Below are 15702 nucleotides of genomic sequence, written 5' to 3' on the forward strand. Positions count from 1 at the left end.
ACCAAATGTCAACCAACTTACAATTCTTTGTAAAATAGATTCTCCTGAGTACTATCCCTTATTCATTAAACAAATAAAAATATTTAGTGATTAGTTGTGCCAACCCTAAAGGGTATTTCAGGTGTTTAGAATCTAACATTCTAACATTATTAGCATCTGATGCTCATTATATGTCCAGAACATGGGTCATCTGGACACCCTGAAAAGTTACCCTATTTTGCAGTAAGAGAAACTTCAGAGAGGTTTAAAACTTGTACACAATTCAAGAGCTTATGACAAGCAACCAGGGGAGTCAGAGCCAAGCCGAATGACTCCAGAGCCTATGCTCCTGTTGTCAGTCCTATAAATCCCTCTTATGAAATGGAGACAAGCTAAAAATGGAAAAAATGCAATAAACTTGAGGCTTTGTGAATATTTATCCTGATTCTAAATTGATATGCCACAAATATGCACAGGTAAACATTTTTTTTTTTCCTATTACTTTGATTCAGGTAAACATTCTGTAGACAGTTTACAACACTGCTAGGAACTTCTCACCACAGAATAATTCATTTTCTCTGTCTCTGTCTCTGTCTCTGTCTCTGTCTCTGTCTCTCTCTCTCTCTTTCTCTCTCTTCTCTCATGCATTTTTCTGTCAGGAATTCTTTGCAATGGCATAACAGGACACACATTTTATATACCATTTTACAAAAAGAAGTAGCAAAAATCTCCCAGTATAGACTCTATAATAGGGCCTTAATATTTTTCCATTTATCTAATGCAACCCATTGTACAGTATCAGACAATATTGATCTTCAGTGTACACTTATTTACTACAATAGGCAATAATAAGAAGCCAGTAGGTTTTCATAGTATACTATGGTCATAGGCAAGGAGAGTGTAGATAGCATTTGTGATGCCACGCTCATAATGAAGTCAGTGAGGTGGAGGCTGCATGGAAGAGGCCTGCTCTCCACAGGGCTTCAGAGGTGTCAACTGAAGACCAAAACCAGCACTTGCAGAGCCCCGCTCACATCTTGATGGCACACCAGTCAAAGGTGGTGTTTTCATGACCGAAGTGCTGGTAATGCTCAGATTGAGAATCCCAGTGGCAGTTTAGAGGAGACCCATGTGCAGGGGCTTCATTAGAGGTCCTTGGAATTCGCTTCTCCTGTAGGGAAAGAAAGAAAGTGACAACAGGCTGGACAGCATGGTCTGAGGCTGTTGCGCAGTTGGTGGGCTTAGTGAACCTCTGGAGGAGTTGTAGACAGCGGAGGCAGAGGCCTGCTCTGTGGATGTGGGCTGCCCTGAAGATAGGCACTTCTCACCCCAGAAGAGGTGAGGTCTCCTCCTGTGAGATGAAATGGCTCACTGTAGAAAACCTTTCCTGGTCCTCCTCTAGGTCCAAGAAGTCTATATTTATAATTCCAAAAATACGTTATTGGAATCCCACCAAGTTAATTCCAATCTACCACTCCCAGTGCAACCCACAGTGAAAATAAAGACACTAAAGTATATTTATAACTGTGGGGAGCCAGGGGTCCTAAGTCCAACCACGAAGATGGCTCTCTGGAACAAAGAGGCTGACCCAGGGCCACATCTGGGTTTTATTCAATCTTGAAGGAGGAGTGGCTTGAGGGTGAATGACTGAAAACTGTGGGAAGTAGGTGAGTACTGTGAGCTGGGCTAGGTAGGTGGCCTGCATTTACCTCTGTCATATGCAGAGAGAAGACTATGCAGCAAAATAATTTGCATTATGCTATTGAGATAGTATGAAATGTTTTGGGGTCCAGTGCTTCAGCTCTGATGTGTAATCTTTCAAGCCTCAGGAAGTCATAGCATCTATCTTGAGGCTCAATTCCAGCCAACAGTGTGGAGCACTGTCTCTTCATCCTGTCTTTTTTTATGATACATTGGTGAATTCTTTATTAATTCAAAACATTTTATGATTCATGATTCATCCTGTCTTGACCCAGCTCATATTAAAGAGCAGCAGTTGGGGATTATCAGGGAAACATGCCTGCCACCTTCAAAAACTACCATTGGCACCTTGGCTAGATCAATATACATTGCTTAAAGCCAACTGAAGGCATAAGGGAAAATCCTAGCCAACCCTGTACATATCAATATAAGGAAATAGGGTCAGGCTCAGCCAAATTGGAGATGATCCCTCTTCTTTCAAGGAGAGCTGCTCAGGTGGTCCTCTACAGCTTGTCACAGTGTCTACTGCAAAGACCAATGAGAATTTTGTAAAAGAACACCTACACATTAAGCATGATATTTTCCATCCATAATTCTAAAAGCAGAGTCACAGAATTATGCATAACCAACTGCCTGAGGACAATAATGAAGTCAGAAATATTCCCAGTGTGGGAGCAGGATGCCAGGCCTCAGAAGATCTCACCTCCAAGTGTCCCAGAATTGGAGCTCATCAGTCAGTGCTGCCAACACACAGCTTCACACAGAGCATTGCTTCTCATAGACTTCTTATCTGAGGGTTTCCTACTTCAGAGCCTCTGGTCTGACACTCTAGTTCCTATTTTCTACCTTCATCTTAATATTCATATTTTATATTTGGTCTTATTTTCTAAGAAACAAGCATCAGTTTTTCTCTCACTGTTCGAAAACCAGGGAAAATATTATTTCTGAAACTGCTGAAATAAATTATAATCTTAAAAAATAGAAATGATAATTATAAATCTTTATTTCTTTTCAAGTTCCTCACAGAAATGACAGAAAATAGGTCAAAAATTTGATCATGGAAAAGCATTTAAATCAAACTAGGAAGATAATTTTGTTTTGAATATAAAAAACATTACATTAATATGTTTTATACTTTCCAAACATGCCTGTATGACAGAATGAGTTTCTAGAAAGAATAGTAATTATGTTGGGCAGTAAAATACTGTTTTGTAAACATTTCGAAGACTCAGTTTTTGTCAGTGCTCTAAGTAACATTCAATCTCATTATGTAATAGTGCTTCAGAATTTACATGTCAGAACAATTATTCTGTTTTCCAACAGTATTAGAGTATTTGTTTTGGTCCAAATAGAGAACAAAACAGAGATTCTTTTCTAACAAAATTATATTCTGATGGTAGAAGGCAAAATATGAAGTAAAAGAATTATAAGTGACACTTAAAAATACTCTTTAACCAAATAAACAAATGTTTCAGTTCTATATATGTCTCTGTGTTATAAATATATAAATCAGCAACACGTATTTTGTAGGCAATTAAAATAGTGTCATATGAGAGAATAGGGGACCTGGGAGCATTTTTTTGTGGGTTGATACCTAAGATATGACTACATTACCAAAAAGTGCCTGTCCCTAGTAATGGGAAAGAAAGCATTCCAGATACAAGGAACAACAGGACAAAACTTGTAAGGTAGCAATAAATTCAACATGTTCAAAACTCAGAAAGAAAGCCAGAGTGGCTGCAGGAGAGTGGCTCAGAAAGAAAGCCAGAGTGGCTGCAGGCTAAACAAAGGAGGAGAGGAGTGAGGACAAAGCTGGGAGAATTAAACAAGTATCAGCTCACCACGGCTTTTGGATGCCAGGTTAGGAAAAAGAAGAGGAAAATAAGTAGAGAAGAAGATAAGGGGAGAAAGGAAAGTTGGGAAAAGATGAACAAGTGGAAAGAAGAAAAGGATAGTGGTAGGGGAGGCTAAAGGGAAACAAATGGTATTTTTTGAACAGTGGAAAAAATATTGCAATTAGAAAACATAGCATCATTTAAAGAGATAAAGCTTTCATGAAGCAAAGTAGAAAATATGTCACCACAATTCAGAGAGAACACAAAGGCAGCTGGCATAAGTGTCCTTGGCCTTGACGCAGACGCCACTGCTCTCCACAGCAGTGATTCTTCTTGGGCTGAGGAGGACAATGCCAGCAGCTAGAAGAGGATTGTGCATGCTCTCCTTTCTTTTTCTTTTTTTTTTTTTTCTTTTTTTTTTTTTCTGTTTTTTTGTATTTAGTACAGGGTGAACAGGGTCTCACTGCGTAGGTCGGACTCATAGTGATCCTCCAGTTTACCTCCCAAGTGATGGGATTACAGGTGCACGCCATCATGCCTGGTCTTAATGGTTGTCTCAGCGCGCCCCGGGGGTGAGGCCAACATGGCAGGTACGGGAATTCCACTCCTGGCCCCTGCATCTGCCCAAGTGGGCGCTCTAATCTGCTGAGCTATTTGGATGGCCCTCAAGCTCTCCCTTGTGACACTCATTTTAAATCACGTTAAGATTTTGGTTAAAGTAAAATTGTTGATTATTTTACTTAGATTTTCTTGACAGTTTTAGTGCAGAAACTGCATGGAGGCTGAAAAGGAAACTGTTATTAAAATGTTAGGTCTCGAGTCATGAAAGGATGGAAGAAATATCCTCGAGGCTTACTAGAAAACGAAACCATTTCAGACCAGGGGATAAAAGAAGGGATTTGAATGCAAGGCCAAGGCTGAATTATGCCCAGGCCAGGAGGAGCTGTGTTTGAGAGTTCCTCTTTGTGGTATGTTCCAGAGATTTCCACCCTGTGGAATGTTCTACGTGCCACCCTTCAGTTTATCTGCCATAAGCAGCTTGTAGTTTCTACCCCAAGTTTAGCGATGTGTTTTTCCTCTCTTAGCTACTTGGAAACTCTAAACTCCTCTTCCATAATTAAGAGATATATTACTTCATCTTTCTTAATATCTTTATTGCTAAACACACTACTCCCAGAGGGTTTTTTTTTTTACTTTATAGTCATAAGTTATACGCACATACCCACACATTCTAAATAGAAAAAAAAATTAAACTCATACAATTAAACAAGAGTCATTAAGCTAGAACATCTTTTCTTTGTGAATAGAGGATAACTAACATCAAGCAGGAGTAGTTACTAAAGTCCCACAGAAGTTAAACGTATATACCCATACAACAGAAGTGATTTGGAGGAAAACTTGCTTATTTTCCAGTTCACTTATTTTGTAAATTATTAATGAAATAATTCTTAGTCACAAAATGTGGAGTTGAGATGCACAATTCATCTCTGTCAAAATATAAAAATTCACTTTTACCACTTACTATGTTTATCTGTTAGTTACCCTTATCATTATACCTTATCTCTTTCTTTCTAAGGGCAGCAGGTTGCTTTCTTATTTTATGAGTAAGTTAATGAATGAATAAAGTCCCTGAAATTTCTGTAGCTCAGTTTTTTAAGACATGAAGAAATTATGTTTTTAGCAGCAATGTGTCATGATGCATTGACTATTGGTCTACTTTACAGTTGAACTATGTAGGCCTGTTGAGTTTTAATGACAGCTAAAGGAAAGAAAGCACAGATTACATTTTGAAAGAACTAACAAGCCATTCTGTTTTTTCTCTCTATTCCTTTTGCTATTGGAACAGTACAAAGATATGGACAATTTCACTGGTACATAAATCAACAGTCATATTGTACTTGGCAACAAAATGTATTTTTGCACTTTAATTTGAATGAACAGTTGTCTAGTTCTGGTAATCAAAAACAAAAAGATGAAGTTACAGTGACAATATCTGATTCAGGATTTTCTCATCTTGTGTTCCTACACTTAATATATACAGAATAACATGGTTCTGGATCTGTCTCACTTTTTTTCCCCCTGAATGAAGTAAACAATTTACATACAAAATTCAATAAAATTACCAAAGTCTCCAAATTACTTTCATATTTGAGCAGTGTAGCTACATGAAACTTTCAGACTGGCCAGATAGCTCAGTGGATTACAGTGCCTGCTTAGGTAGACTCAGGGACCCAGTTCCATGCCCAGTGTACCTGCCAGCCCTGCCCCTGGGGGCGCACTGAGACAGCAACTGAGACTGGGCATGGTGGCGCACGCCTGTAATCCTAGTGCTTGGGAGGCCGAAAACAGAAGGATCACTATGAGTTCGCTCTGTGTAGTGAGACCCTGTAGACCCTGAACTAAATATATTAAATAAAGAAAAAGAAACTTTCATCATCAGTATAATTTTGAAATTGTGCCCCCCTCTGTAGTACAATTTCTGACTCATTAGGTGCTACGCTCTTCTGTCTTTCTGGCTCTGTGGTGGGCTTGGTTATTTAAGACCCTGCAGATTACAATAGAATCTCCAGAGTCCTCGAATTTTAGTGTGTAAATTTAAATTGATGATGTTAAAAACAGACCAAAGAAAATAATTGTAAATATGTATCATCAGGTAACTTTCTACCTGGTCCACTGACTTAAGTCAACCTCTACTTTTGCCAAGAACATGTTTTGAGATAATTCCTTTCTCACAGATATAAAAATCCTAATAATAATTTGTCCTCTTTTTTTTAAAGAAAAACTTATTATTTTAACTAATGTTTTCAGTCCTTGACTAGAAAAATAGCAAATAAAATAATCACTTTATATTAATGAGTAAACTCAGAATGTCTCATTCTACTAAGAGAGACAAATTTACTGAAAGACAACCATTTTCACTTCCTATATGATAATTTTTCAAGATTAAGTTAACTACATAAGTCTTTAATAGTGGAAATTGATTGACAATACAATAGTACTGCATTTGTGATCCTGGACATTCTATTAGAGTTAGATCAATATTGACAACAGTGATGAAGTCTTACTTTATGAATGGAATATAAATAATAATGATTTACAATCAATAATGCTTAGATATATTTCTGAATGTTATATTTTAATTAATAAGAGAATTTTTAAAATGCAAAGCATTCAGTTGCTACTATGTTTTTAAATGTAAGCCATCATGCTTTGTATTTATTTGTTCCAAGCTACATGTTCTCTTGGGAACATACACTTAATGAAGATAAAGAGTGTAGCAATTTTTAAAGGATTTTATTCAACAGACAAGGAAAAATGTACCAAGGTTGTCAAGGTCAAGCCAAATGAAATCAATTCATATTTACTAAGCCAAGTGATGCACTGAAATAAACTTTTGCCAATAACCATTTTTGATTTTTAGACTTAAGTCCTCTGCCTTATAATTTTATCTTTCTTTCAAAATAAAAATAACATATTTATCCTTGAGTCTATTAAAGGGTTTTAAGATTACTCAATTAGAGTATCATTTTAAAGATGACAAAAGGAGTAAAATAAAATTATTCTACAATAGTTAGTCATAACCAAGGAGAAGGCAGAAATGATCACAGGAAAACATTTCTCAGGGGATAATTTAATAACAGTGCTATGAGTGTGGGAAGCCATACACCACTGGATGATTAGGAAAGGGGTTATTAGCTAAGCCATTGTCTGAAACCCACTGAATCACTGGTCCTTTTGAAAAATGATTGGTCCTTTTTTTAATATATATAAAGATGGGTTTTAAATTTTAAGAGGAATTCCAAGCTGCAGAGCCGATGGAGAAAAAGACCACAGATCTTACATGGTTCCACATTTCTTAGGCCTAGGAGTAAGGTAAGTTGTAAAATCTTTGCTTTCACAATTTTAAGAATCCAAATCAGTAGGATAAAATATGGATGTCAACCTAAATACTTCAGTGATAAGAACTATGGCAGGAATTTTCCCATCAAAAGAAAAAAAAGATAATAGACTTCCTTGGTCACAGTGTAAGTCAATGCTGAAGTTTAATTTTACAATCCATTTCTCCAAAGTGGAAAAAACTTGAATCAGTGTATATATTTAATATTTTATAATATGATCAGACTTCTAAATGGAAATTATCTTGCATGGAGCTAGTATCATCAGATCTTTATTCTAGTGATGTTTTTGATGTAGAATTCAAGATCACTTTCATGAAAAGCACTCAGTGGGTAAACCCCTGGCAAACCTCAAAGAGCACAAAGGGGTGTTTTCCCCATGTGACCCCCCACTCAGCTACAGTGTATATTCCTAGATGAACCTTTTGGGCCAGCAAACAAGTTTGGTTTCTATAAATAGCTTCTGTGGAGAAAAGAAAAAGTTCAGTTATAAAGATTTATAAATATAAATTTTTAATTTTAAATCTTAAATACAATTACATATTAAAATATTTCCCCAACTTATACTTTTCTGACTAATTATTTTTGTCATAACTTTATTTTTATCATGATTTTTAAGTACAGAGTATTTTTAAAGCTAAGCATTACAACTCGTTTTCTAGGTATATAATCTGAAAATGGAAATTATAATTTTTCTTGGGCTCCTGGGAGCTACACTTTCTGCCCCGGTAAGTGATTTTATAATTCTTGGTCTTATCATGTAAACCTATAGCAATCTCTTCTTTCACCAGTTCTGTTTTCTCTTGTTTTATGTTTTTAGCTTATCCCACGGCACCTTATGTCTGCTAGCAACAGCAATGAGGTTAGTTTAAACTATTAAAATATCTTCCATTTTCATAAGTGAGAAGTGAGAAGACATAAGTTTGTCCTTGATGTAGCCTGGATCCTATTTTGTAGCTTTTACATGTATCTAAACAAATTCCCAAGTTTATGTCTGCCATGTCTACCAGGTTCCTTCAACAGTATTGCTTTATCCCCCTCATTTGATTGCAAATTCTTCAAAGCCAAGTACAATATCTCCTATATATTGTGCTCTAGTTCACCCAGTATGGGTTTTTATAGCTGTTTGAAAGTTAAAACAACTATATGAACCACAGGAATGGGTTAAAATTATGCAGCTTCATAGACAGTGAGAGTGACACTGAAGCCCAACTCTGCTTCCAATTCTAACCTGTCTGTACTCACTCTAATTATGTAAGCCAGTGGGGAAAATGTTTTACTTCTAATAAGAAACTGATCAATGAGCTCTGACTTTTGCTATGTTTGTAGTAAACATTGTTCTTAATGACTTTAGAGTACCTATTAATCTTGTTCTCATATTATTTCTTCTTTTCTAGTTACTTCTGAACCTTAATAATGGTCAACTTTTGCCACTGCGGCTTCAGGTATCTACCTCAAAGTCAATTTAAGGAGAATATTTTTCTACTTTTCATGTCTAATGGTATTTTGAATGCAGACAAATAAGTATCCTGATTCTAAGTCTGAAATCTCAATTTTAACAATTACAAATTCATCCTATATGTTCAAAGTTGTCCTATGTGTTCTAACCGCCATTTATTTGAAGATTGAGGTAAAACCTACAATCCAATTAACATTCATCTGTAGAGAACTTGGTATATGCTATATACTATCACAATTATGAGAAAAATCAGCCATCTTACACAAAATCCTATCCAGTTACCAGTAGTGAAGGGGACAAAAACAAGATTTGCAACTGGTCTATTGACTTTCAACCCTGTGTTCCTTTACCAACCTCTCTGTGTCTCTAATCTCTCATGACCATGGAGAATTTAGCACTATATATGTGGCTTATGACATAGGCTGCTGTCTTTTCCATAATGTAGCCCTGAATTCCAGAAACTGTTTAGATATTTCACCTCTTTCTTGCTCAAGGCTGAGTTTGAATTATTTTCTGTATGAAAGAGAAATACCATCTTTTGTGTGTTCCAGGGTCCCCTCACTTCCTGGATTCCTCCATTCTCTGGCATCCCATTGCAGCAGCAGGCTCCAATTCCAGGACAGCCTCAGGTCTCATTGTCAACTCTGGACCAGCTTGTTGGACTGTTACCAAATGAGATTTCTTTCCCAAGACAAGTTGCTTTTGCCCAAGGAACCCAGATTGGCCAGCTGGACCCCTCACAGCCTCAAACACCATCACAAACCCAACAAGGCCCTAATCCTGTAAGTCATGTCTCTTCTATCTTGCTGTTCTAAGAAGACACAGAAGCATGCATTGGATATAAATATAAATATGAATCAGCTTGAAATAAGACAGTAGTCCTAGTGAATAATTATTTTCCTATTTCACATTTCTACCATCATTAAAAGTACTTCCTTATAATCTTTAACTTTTAACATGAAAGATACCCTTCAGATCAGCTGTTCTAAAATATAGCCAGAGACAGAGTTAAAACAAATGTTAAACACAATAGCTAGAAAAATGATATCTAAAAAAGAAATTACAAGTTGCGTTAACAATAGTTCATACAGTAGATGACCTTTGTTATGGATCGCTGCTAGTTCAGGCTCACTGACTGGCTCTGTGGCAGCACAGGGATTTTCAATAACAAAGCCAAGTATAACTTTTTATATCCTTCTTCTTGTGTAGGTGATGCCTTATGTGTTTCCCTTCAAAGTGCCTCAAGAACAAGCACAGGTAAATGAGCAGAATACCATGGCTAGTCAAGAGAGCTGCTACTGACATGCTCTGTTCTCCACTTGTAAGGCTGTAGACACTCATACAATGGTGTCTGGGCTGGCATTAGTTTACTGATGCTGGAGTTCACTCAGATCTTTCAGAACAGCAAACTAAGAGACTCCGGGATCCTTGGATTTCCAGGACACTGCTCTATTGAAAGAAAAGAGCTTGCCAAGCCCCAGATCATACTTTTTTTGCATCTAAGGTACTGGCTTTTGGGAACAACTCAAAAGTAATACCATGGACTGACTTCACAAGCCCAAATTTTGTTTTGGAGGGCAATGCATTTATGTTATGAGCTATTCTGTGAAGGGCTATAAAAGCATATGGTGCACTGATTAAACTGACAAAATGATTGCATGTTACTTGGCAGTTATAAAATTCTGTTGAAAGTATTTCCATTTGGTGATGATTTCTCTTAAATAAAAGAATCTTTTAGAAATGAATGCAAACTAGTAAAATCACTATATTAATATGGAAAATGTTATCATTATTAGGATAATTAACTTATAATATCCTGGGTTCAAAGATGCAGTGCTGTATATAATTTATATTATTTATCAGCAGAGTATTAAGCTGTCATAAAAAGATGTACCACTTTACTCTTCTTTAATTAGAATTATGTAGTAATTTTATCTCACCTAACCCCATTGCAAAACAAAACTTACTTCTAGACATTATCTCATCCTATCTTATAAGCATTTGGAGTTAAATCTATGATGTATAGAATTACTTCATTTTAAGGATCAGGATATTTAGTTTTAGTGGGATTAAATTCTGAATCCCAATAAACCTAAAAAGTTGAGCTGTAATACAGTTCATTGTCCTTTCTTTAACATTGTAAAAGTGGCTCTCCACCTGTCTTTACTACAAATTCACCTGTGATAAACTGGAAAATTACAGATTAGGCCTGGATCACAAACTAGAATAATCAAACACCCCACAGTTTGCCGACAATGAAAAAGCTCAACATGTGACTTTAATTCTTAGTGAAGATTAAGAATGCCAAGAGCCAAATAGCTCAGCAGATTAAAGCACCTGCAAGCAGGCCCAGGGACTGGGGATTCAATCCCTGGGCCTGCCATGCTACCCATTCCCCAGGGGCACACTGAGATGGCAATTGAGACTGGGCATGGTGGCGTGCACCTGTAATCTCAGCTCTCGGGAGGCTGTAAACAGGTGGATCACTACAAGTCCAATCTAGTAGTGAGACCCTGAACACCCTGTAGAATCCTCCCTAAAATACAGGAAAAAAAAAAAGATTAAGAACGCCTGTATGAAATACAGATTAGAAGATGAAAAAGATGGCTATGCTGAGCTAATGGAATCTCCTGTTTATTCCTCTGTTTACAATTAGATGCACCAATACTACCCTGTTTACATGTTTCTACCCTGGGAACAACCTCAACAAACAGCCACACCATCACCCCAACAAACAGGGCCCCAGCAATTTGAGGAACAGGTATTTGATTTTAATTGTATGTGTGTGTATGTATGTGCATGTGTGTGCATGTGTGTGTGTCTATATGTGCAGGCTATACACACACATGCACACTTATCAGAGATTGAATCCAGGACTATATGTGATAAGCAAATGCAGTACTAGGGAGCTGAATTTCCAGCCTCCTCTGACAGGTTTCATTTGAGAAAATTCCAAAATGAAATAGTAACTGACTATATTCAAAGAGGAAAAAGAAAACTGCATATATTTTGAGCAAATACTCAACAGCCTGGCTTGACAGACATAAGACATAGTACTTTCTCAATATAATCACTTGTGTAGACTCTCTGATAATGAGCCACACCTATATTTTAAATGAATAAAGTTCAATGAATGGACTCTAATAAAATCAGAAACCAAAAGCTGAATCACTTTTGAAAACAAAGAAGTCTTCTCACATTTAAAATTTGCCAACATCCATCATTATTACATAAATTAATTTACATAATTTATACTGAAAATGATAAGCAAAAATTAAAGTAGCTATCTTGATAAAAGATGCCTTTAATCAATAGATCTTGAGCTAGATAGATATCAGTATATTGAATATTGTGAACCTGCAATGAATTTCAGAATTATAGTATAAGTTCATGTGGTTTATACATAGCTACTGTTGTTTTAGTTAGAATGGAAATGCCTTTATTAATCATCACCACTTTACCTGTCAAAACAATTGATCTGAAACTGAAAAGTATACTTAATTAGCCAGTAATACTAACCCAAATTGTTATATAAGTTTAGGAAGAAAAAGAACTTTAGCCTAGAAGTGATATAGTATTCAAAGGATTATTGTAACTTAATGATCATTTTTATCAGCTGAAAAATATGATGTTTTAAAAAACACTCTATATGTATCTATAGATTTAATTAATCTTTTACTATAAATTCATGACAAAATTCAGCAAAATAAACCTAATACAAAAACTTGCAGATACCATTTTATGCTCAATATGGATACATCACACAGCCAGAAGAAACTGTGAGTAAATCAATGATTCTCCTCTTTGAAAGACCCTTTCAAACTACTTATTTAATTACCACTATGACAATACGTTGTCATGTTTATGTCAATATGTCTTTCAGCCAAAGATCACCAGGAACAGTCTAGTTGAACAAAGCTGGATTTGTCCACACTTTACTGTGAGGAGACCTCATATGGGGGGAGGCCTGCGGGGTGTCTTCACAGGAGGCTCTTAGGATGAGGCTTCTCAGGCTCTGGGCTTGTTAGGTGGCTTTGGAGGGAGCTGGGGGAATGGTGGTTTGCACAGGGTTTGGTATTCTCGGAGGCAGGAATAGTTCAGTGATTGTGTATCTTAAGGATTCTAATGTAGAAGGCAAGGACAATGGACCAAGACAAAAGCCGTGATCCATTAAGAAGCAGTAGTTCTCATAGTAACTAGGGTCTGAGGATGCTTAGTGTTTTTGTGATTTGCACAGTGACTTGTTGTAGACAAGAGTATGGCTTTGTTTTGTTTTCCTAATGCTATTGTGTGCAGAGGCAACTGTCTCCATTGCTGAGGTTCTGCACAACTATTTATGCTAACCCAGCAGGGCCTAGCAGGGAATATTCAAAAGCAAACCTTCCAAAACTGAGGCAGAACTGGCTGTCCCACCATCTCCATCGTTAAAACCAGGACTTGCTTTTTTTCTCGAATCTAAACTGCTTTTGGCTTTCAAGAAAACAACTGGAGAATGTAGGAAGTGTTTGACTGCTTTAACATATCATAGTATCATTAATTTAAACCATTTTAAACTTTCTGTTTCCCAGAGTGTACCAGGAAGACAGCAGCAATCAGCCCTTGATCCACTCCTCGGCACAGTGGCTGAAACTGTCCTAATGGTAAGATTACTCCCAGCACTTTTCCAGCAACAGGAACTAAACAGCTAACACACTGTAGGCTCCTTCACTAAGGCTGCCTTTCTTATAAATTTCATCTTGAATCTATTACTAATTGCTGTTTGTTCCTTTAGTAATCATTTTTAGTCAAGATTTACTCAATTTCTCACATATTTGTTGAGGCTGTTAGATGTTGCTTGAAAGCAAATATTAAGAGAATTATATTGGAATAAATTCATAAACTATTAAAATAGGTTATGATCTAGAAAACAAAGTTACAGCTTGAATCTTGTCAGCCCCTAAATTTTTTTTTTTTTTTTTTTTTTTGGCAGAACTAGGGATTGAACTCAGGCCCTTGCGCTGGCCAGGCAAGTGCTTATTCTACAGAGCTATCTCCCCCACCCTAAAAAAGGCAGAAGGACATTTTTTTTTTTCTCCAAATGCTTTCAGGGCAGGTTTGGTTGGTTTGAGTTGTGGGGATTGAACCACAGCAACCTGAGCCTGACTGCTTTGTGAAGCAACCACTTAAAGAACTGAGCTAAGGGGCAGGCCCCCTATGTCTTGAATCTAATGTTTACTTTGAATCTCAATCTATATATTCTTCCCAATTTTGACCTATTTGAATGTGTCACCATTTTATTTACATACCAATTCTCTCTAGCCAGGAGAAGGAGTGATACCATATTTACAAAAAGAACTGGTGAACTTTAGGCAAGACAAAGCTGGAGTGCTTATGCATTCAACTTCACCCAAACCGAGCACTGCCAATGTTTTCACGGCTGGTGTAGACCCCACTATTGCTTCTACGCTTCCAGAAGAAAAGGTAGAGTTACAAGATCATTTTTTGTAAGAAACTGTTTCCTAATGCAAAAATATAAGTTAGTTCTTAATTTATAGGACTGAGTTGTGGAAATAATAGTACAACTAATGATATAATCAAACATATTGTCTTAGCCCTTGATAAGATGGCCAACAACTGTTTTTGATAATCAATTAATCAGAATATAACTCAATTTTAATTTGATTAGAACTTCCTATGAATGTCCTTTTCTTCTAGGCCAAGACTGACAGCCTAAGAGAACCGTAAGATGGTGTCCTAACTATCAAGAGTTTTTGGTAAGTACTTGCCAAAAGTCAGGCTCTAAAGTATTGATGGATAATTATTAACAAACTGATTATGAAGGAACAAGCTGGTGTTTATATCTACCTAAAAATGATTATTAAATAGTTTAACAATTTTAAGATAAAAATTAACTTTTGAGAATCATAAATTTGGTCTCAATTCTAACAACACAAACACTAACTACATTAGGTGCATATAAATGACACTCAATATTCCATGTGGAATTGGTTTTCCCAAATCATCATTTCCCTTTGCAAGAGAAACAGTGCAGTAATCCCAGTACAAGTGCTAACAAAAAATCCCAAATTATAGACAAATCTCATAGCAACAAGATAATTTCAAATTTAATAGCATAAGTAACAACCTATCTAAATGTGCTTGGCTGGGTGTTGAAGCTACAGTGGGAGTCTGCAATAGTGCTAAAAAGTAAAAACACACATTAAGAAAGCAAATAACAAGACCTGAAGGGAACATGGAAAAGAAAGATTTTTGAAATCTCTTCCTTGCTGTCCCTGAGTCTCTTCTAACTCCTCCTATGAAAAAGAATTCTCCAGATGATACTAGTCTAATAAGAAACAACTGGGCACGAACAGCCTGAGGACCTCTTCAGAAGTCTCACTAATACTATCATGCAATGCAAGTCAGTTCAGGTTACTTCATCAGAAATTAGAAATAAATACTAAAGGATTTCAGCACAGTATAACCTTTACTCAATATAAAACAAACACCAGCAAAAGCAAACTTTCTATTTAATGCACAGTTTATAAAACATCTATGAAAATATTTCCACAATTAAAAAAAGAAGCTGCAAAATGTAAACAGAAAGCCCTAACAGTCAATGAATATAAATATATAATTATTCTAATGTTGAAAATTAAAACTCAATAAGTATATATGAATAATTTGTCCTACCATACATTTTCTACATACATTTAGAAAAAGAAACACTCTATTAAACCAAACAGCATGTCAAATAAAAAAATATTTCCACAAATCAATCTAATGGGACTAAAATGTTTCATCTTCTTTTTCAGAGAAAAAGATGTACAGTGTCTTGGATATCATTTTAAAC

General features: G+C 36.3%; 1 protein-coding gene across 1 annotated transcript; it reads left to right on the forward strand.

Annotated features, from left to right (window-relative positions):
• Window positions 1-8088: 8088 nt before the first annotated feature.
• Window positions 8089-14623, forward strand: Odam (odontogenic, ameloblast associated). Its single transcript, XM_023708201.1, has 11 exons — window positions 8089-8139; window positions 8232-8273; window positions 8809-8856; window positions 9422-9661; window positions 10080-10127; window positions 11527-11631; window positions 12602-12649; window positions 13121-13126; window positions 13439-13510; window positions 14169-14330; window positions 14565-14623. Exons 1-11 carry the CDS (start codon window positions 8089-8091, stop codon window positions 14592-14594), a joined length of 852 nt encoding a protein of 283 aa, XP_023563969.1. The 3' UTR covers window positions 14595-14623.
• Window positions 14624-15702: the final 1079 nt, after the last annotated feature.

The sequence above is a fragment of the Octodon degus genome, unplaced genomic scaffold (assembly GCF_000260255.1).
Source record: "Octodon degus isolate 3935 unplaced genomic scaffold, OctDeg1.0 scaffold00341, whole genome shotgun sequence".
In the NCBI taxonomy this organism is placed as follows: domain Eukaryota; kingdom Metazoa; phylum Chordata; class Mammalia; order Rodentia; family Octodontidae; genus Octodon; species Octodon degus.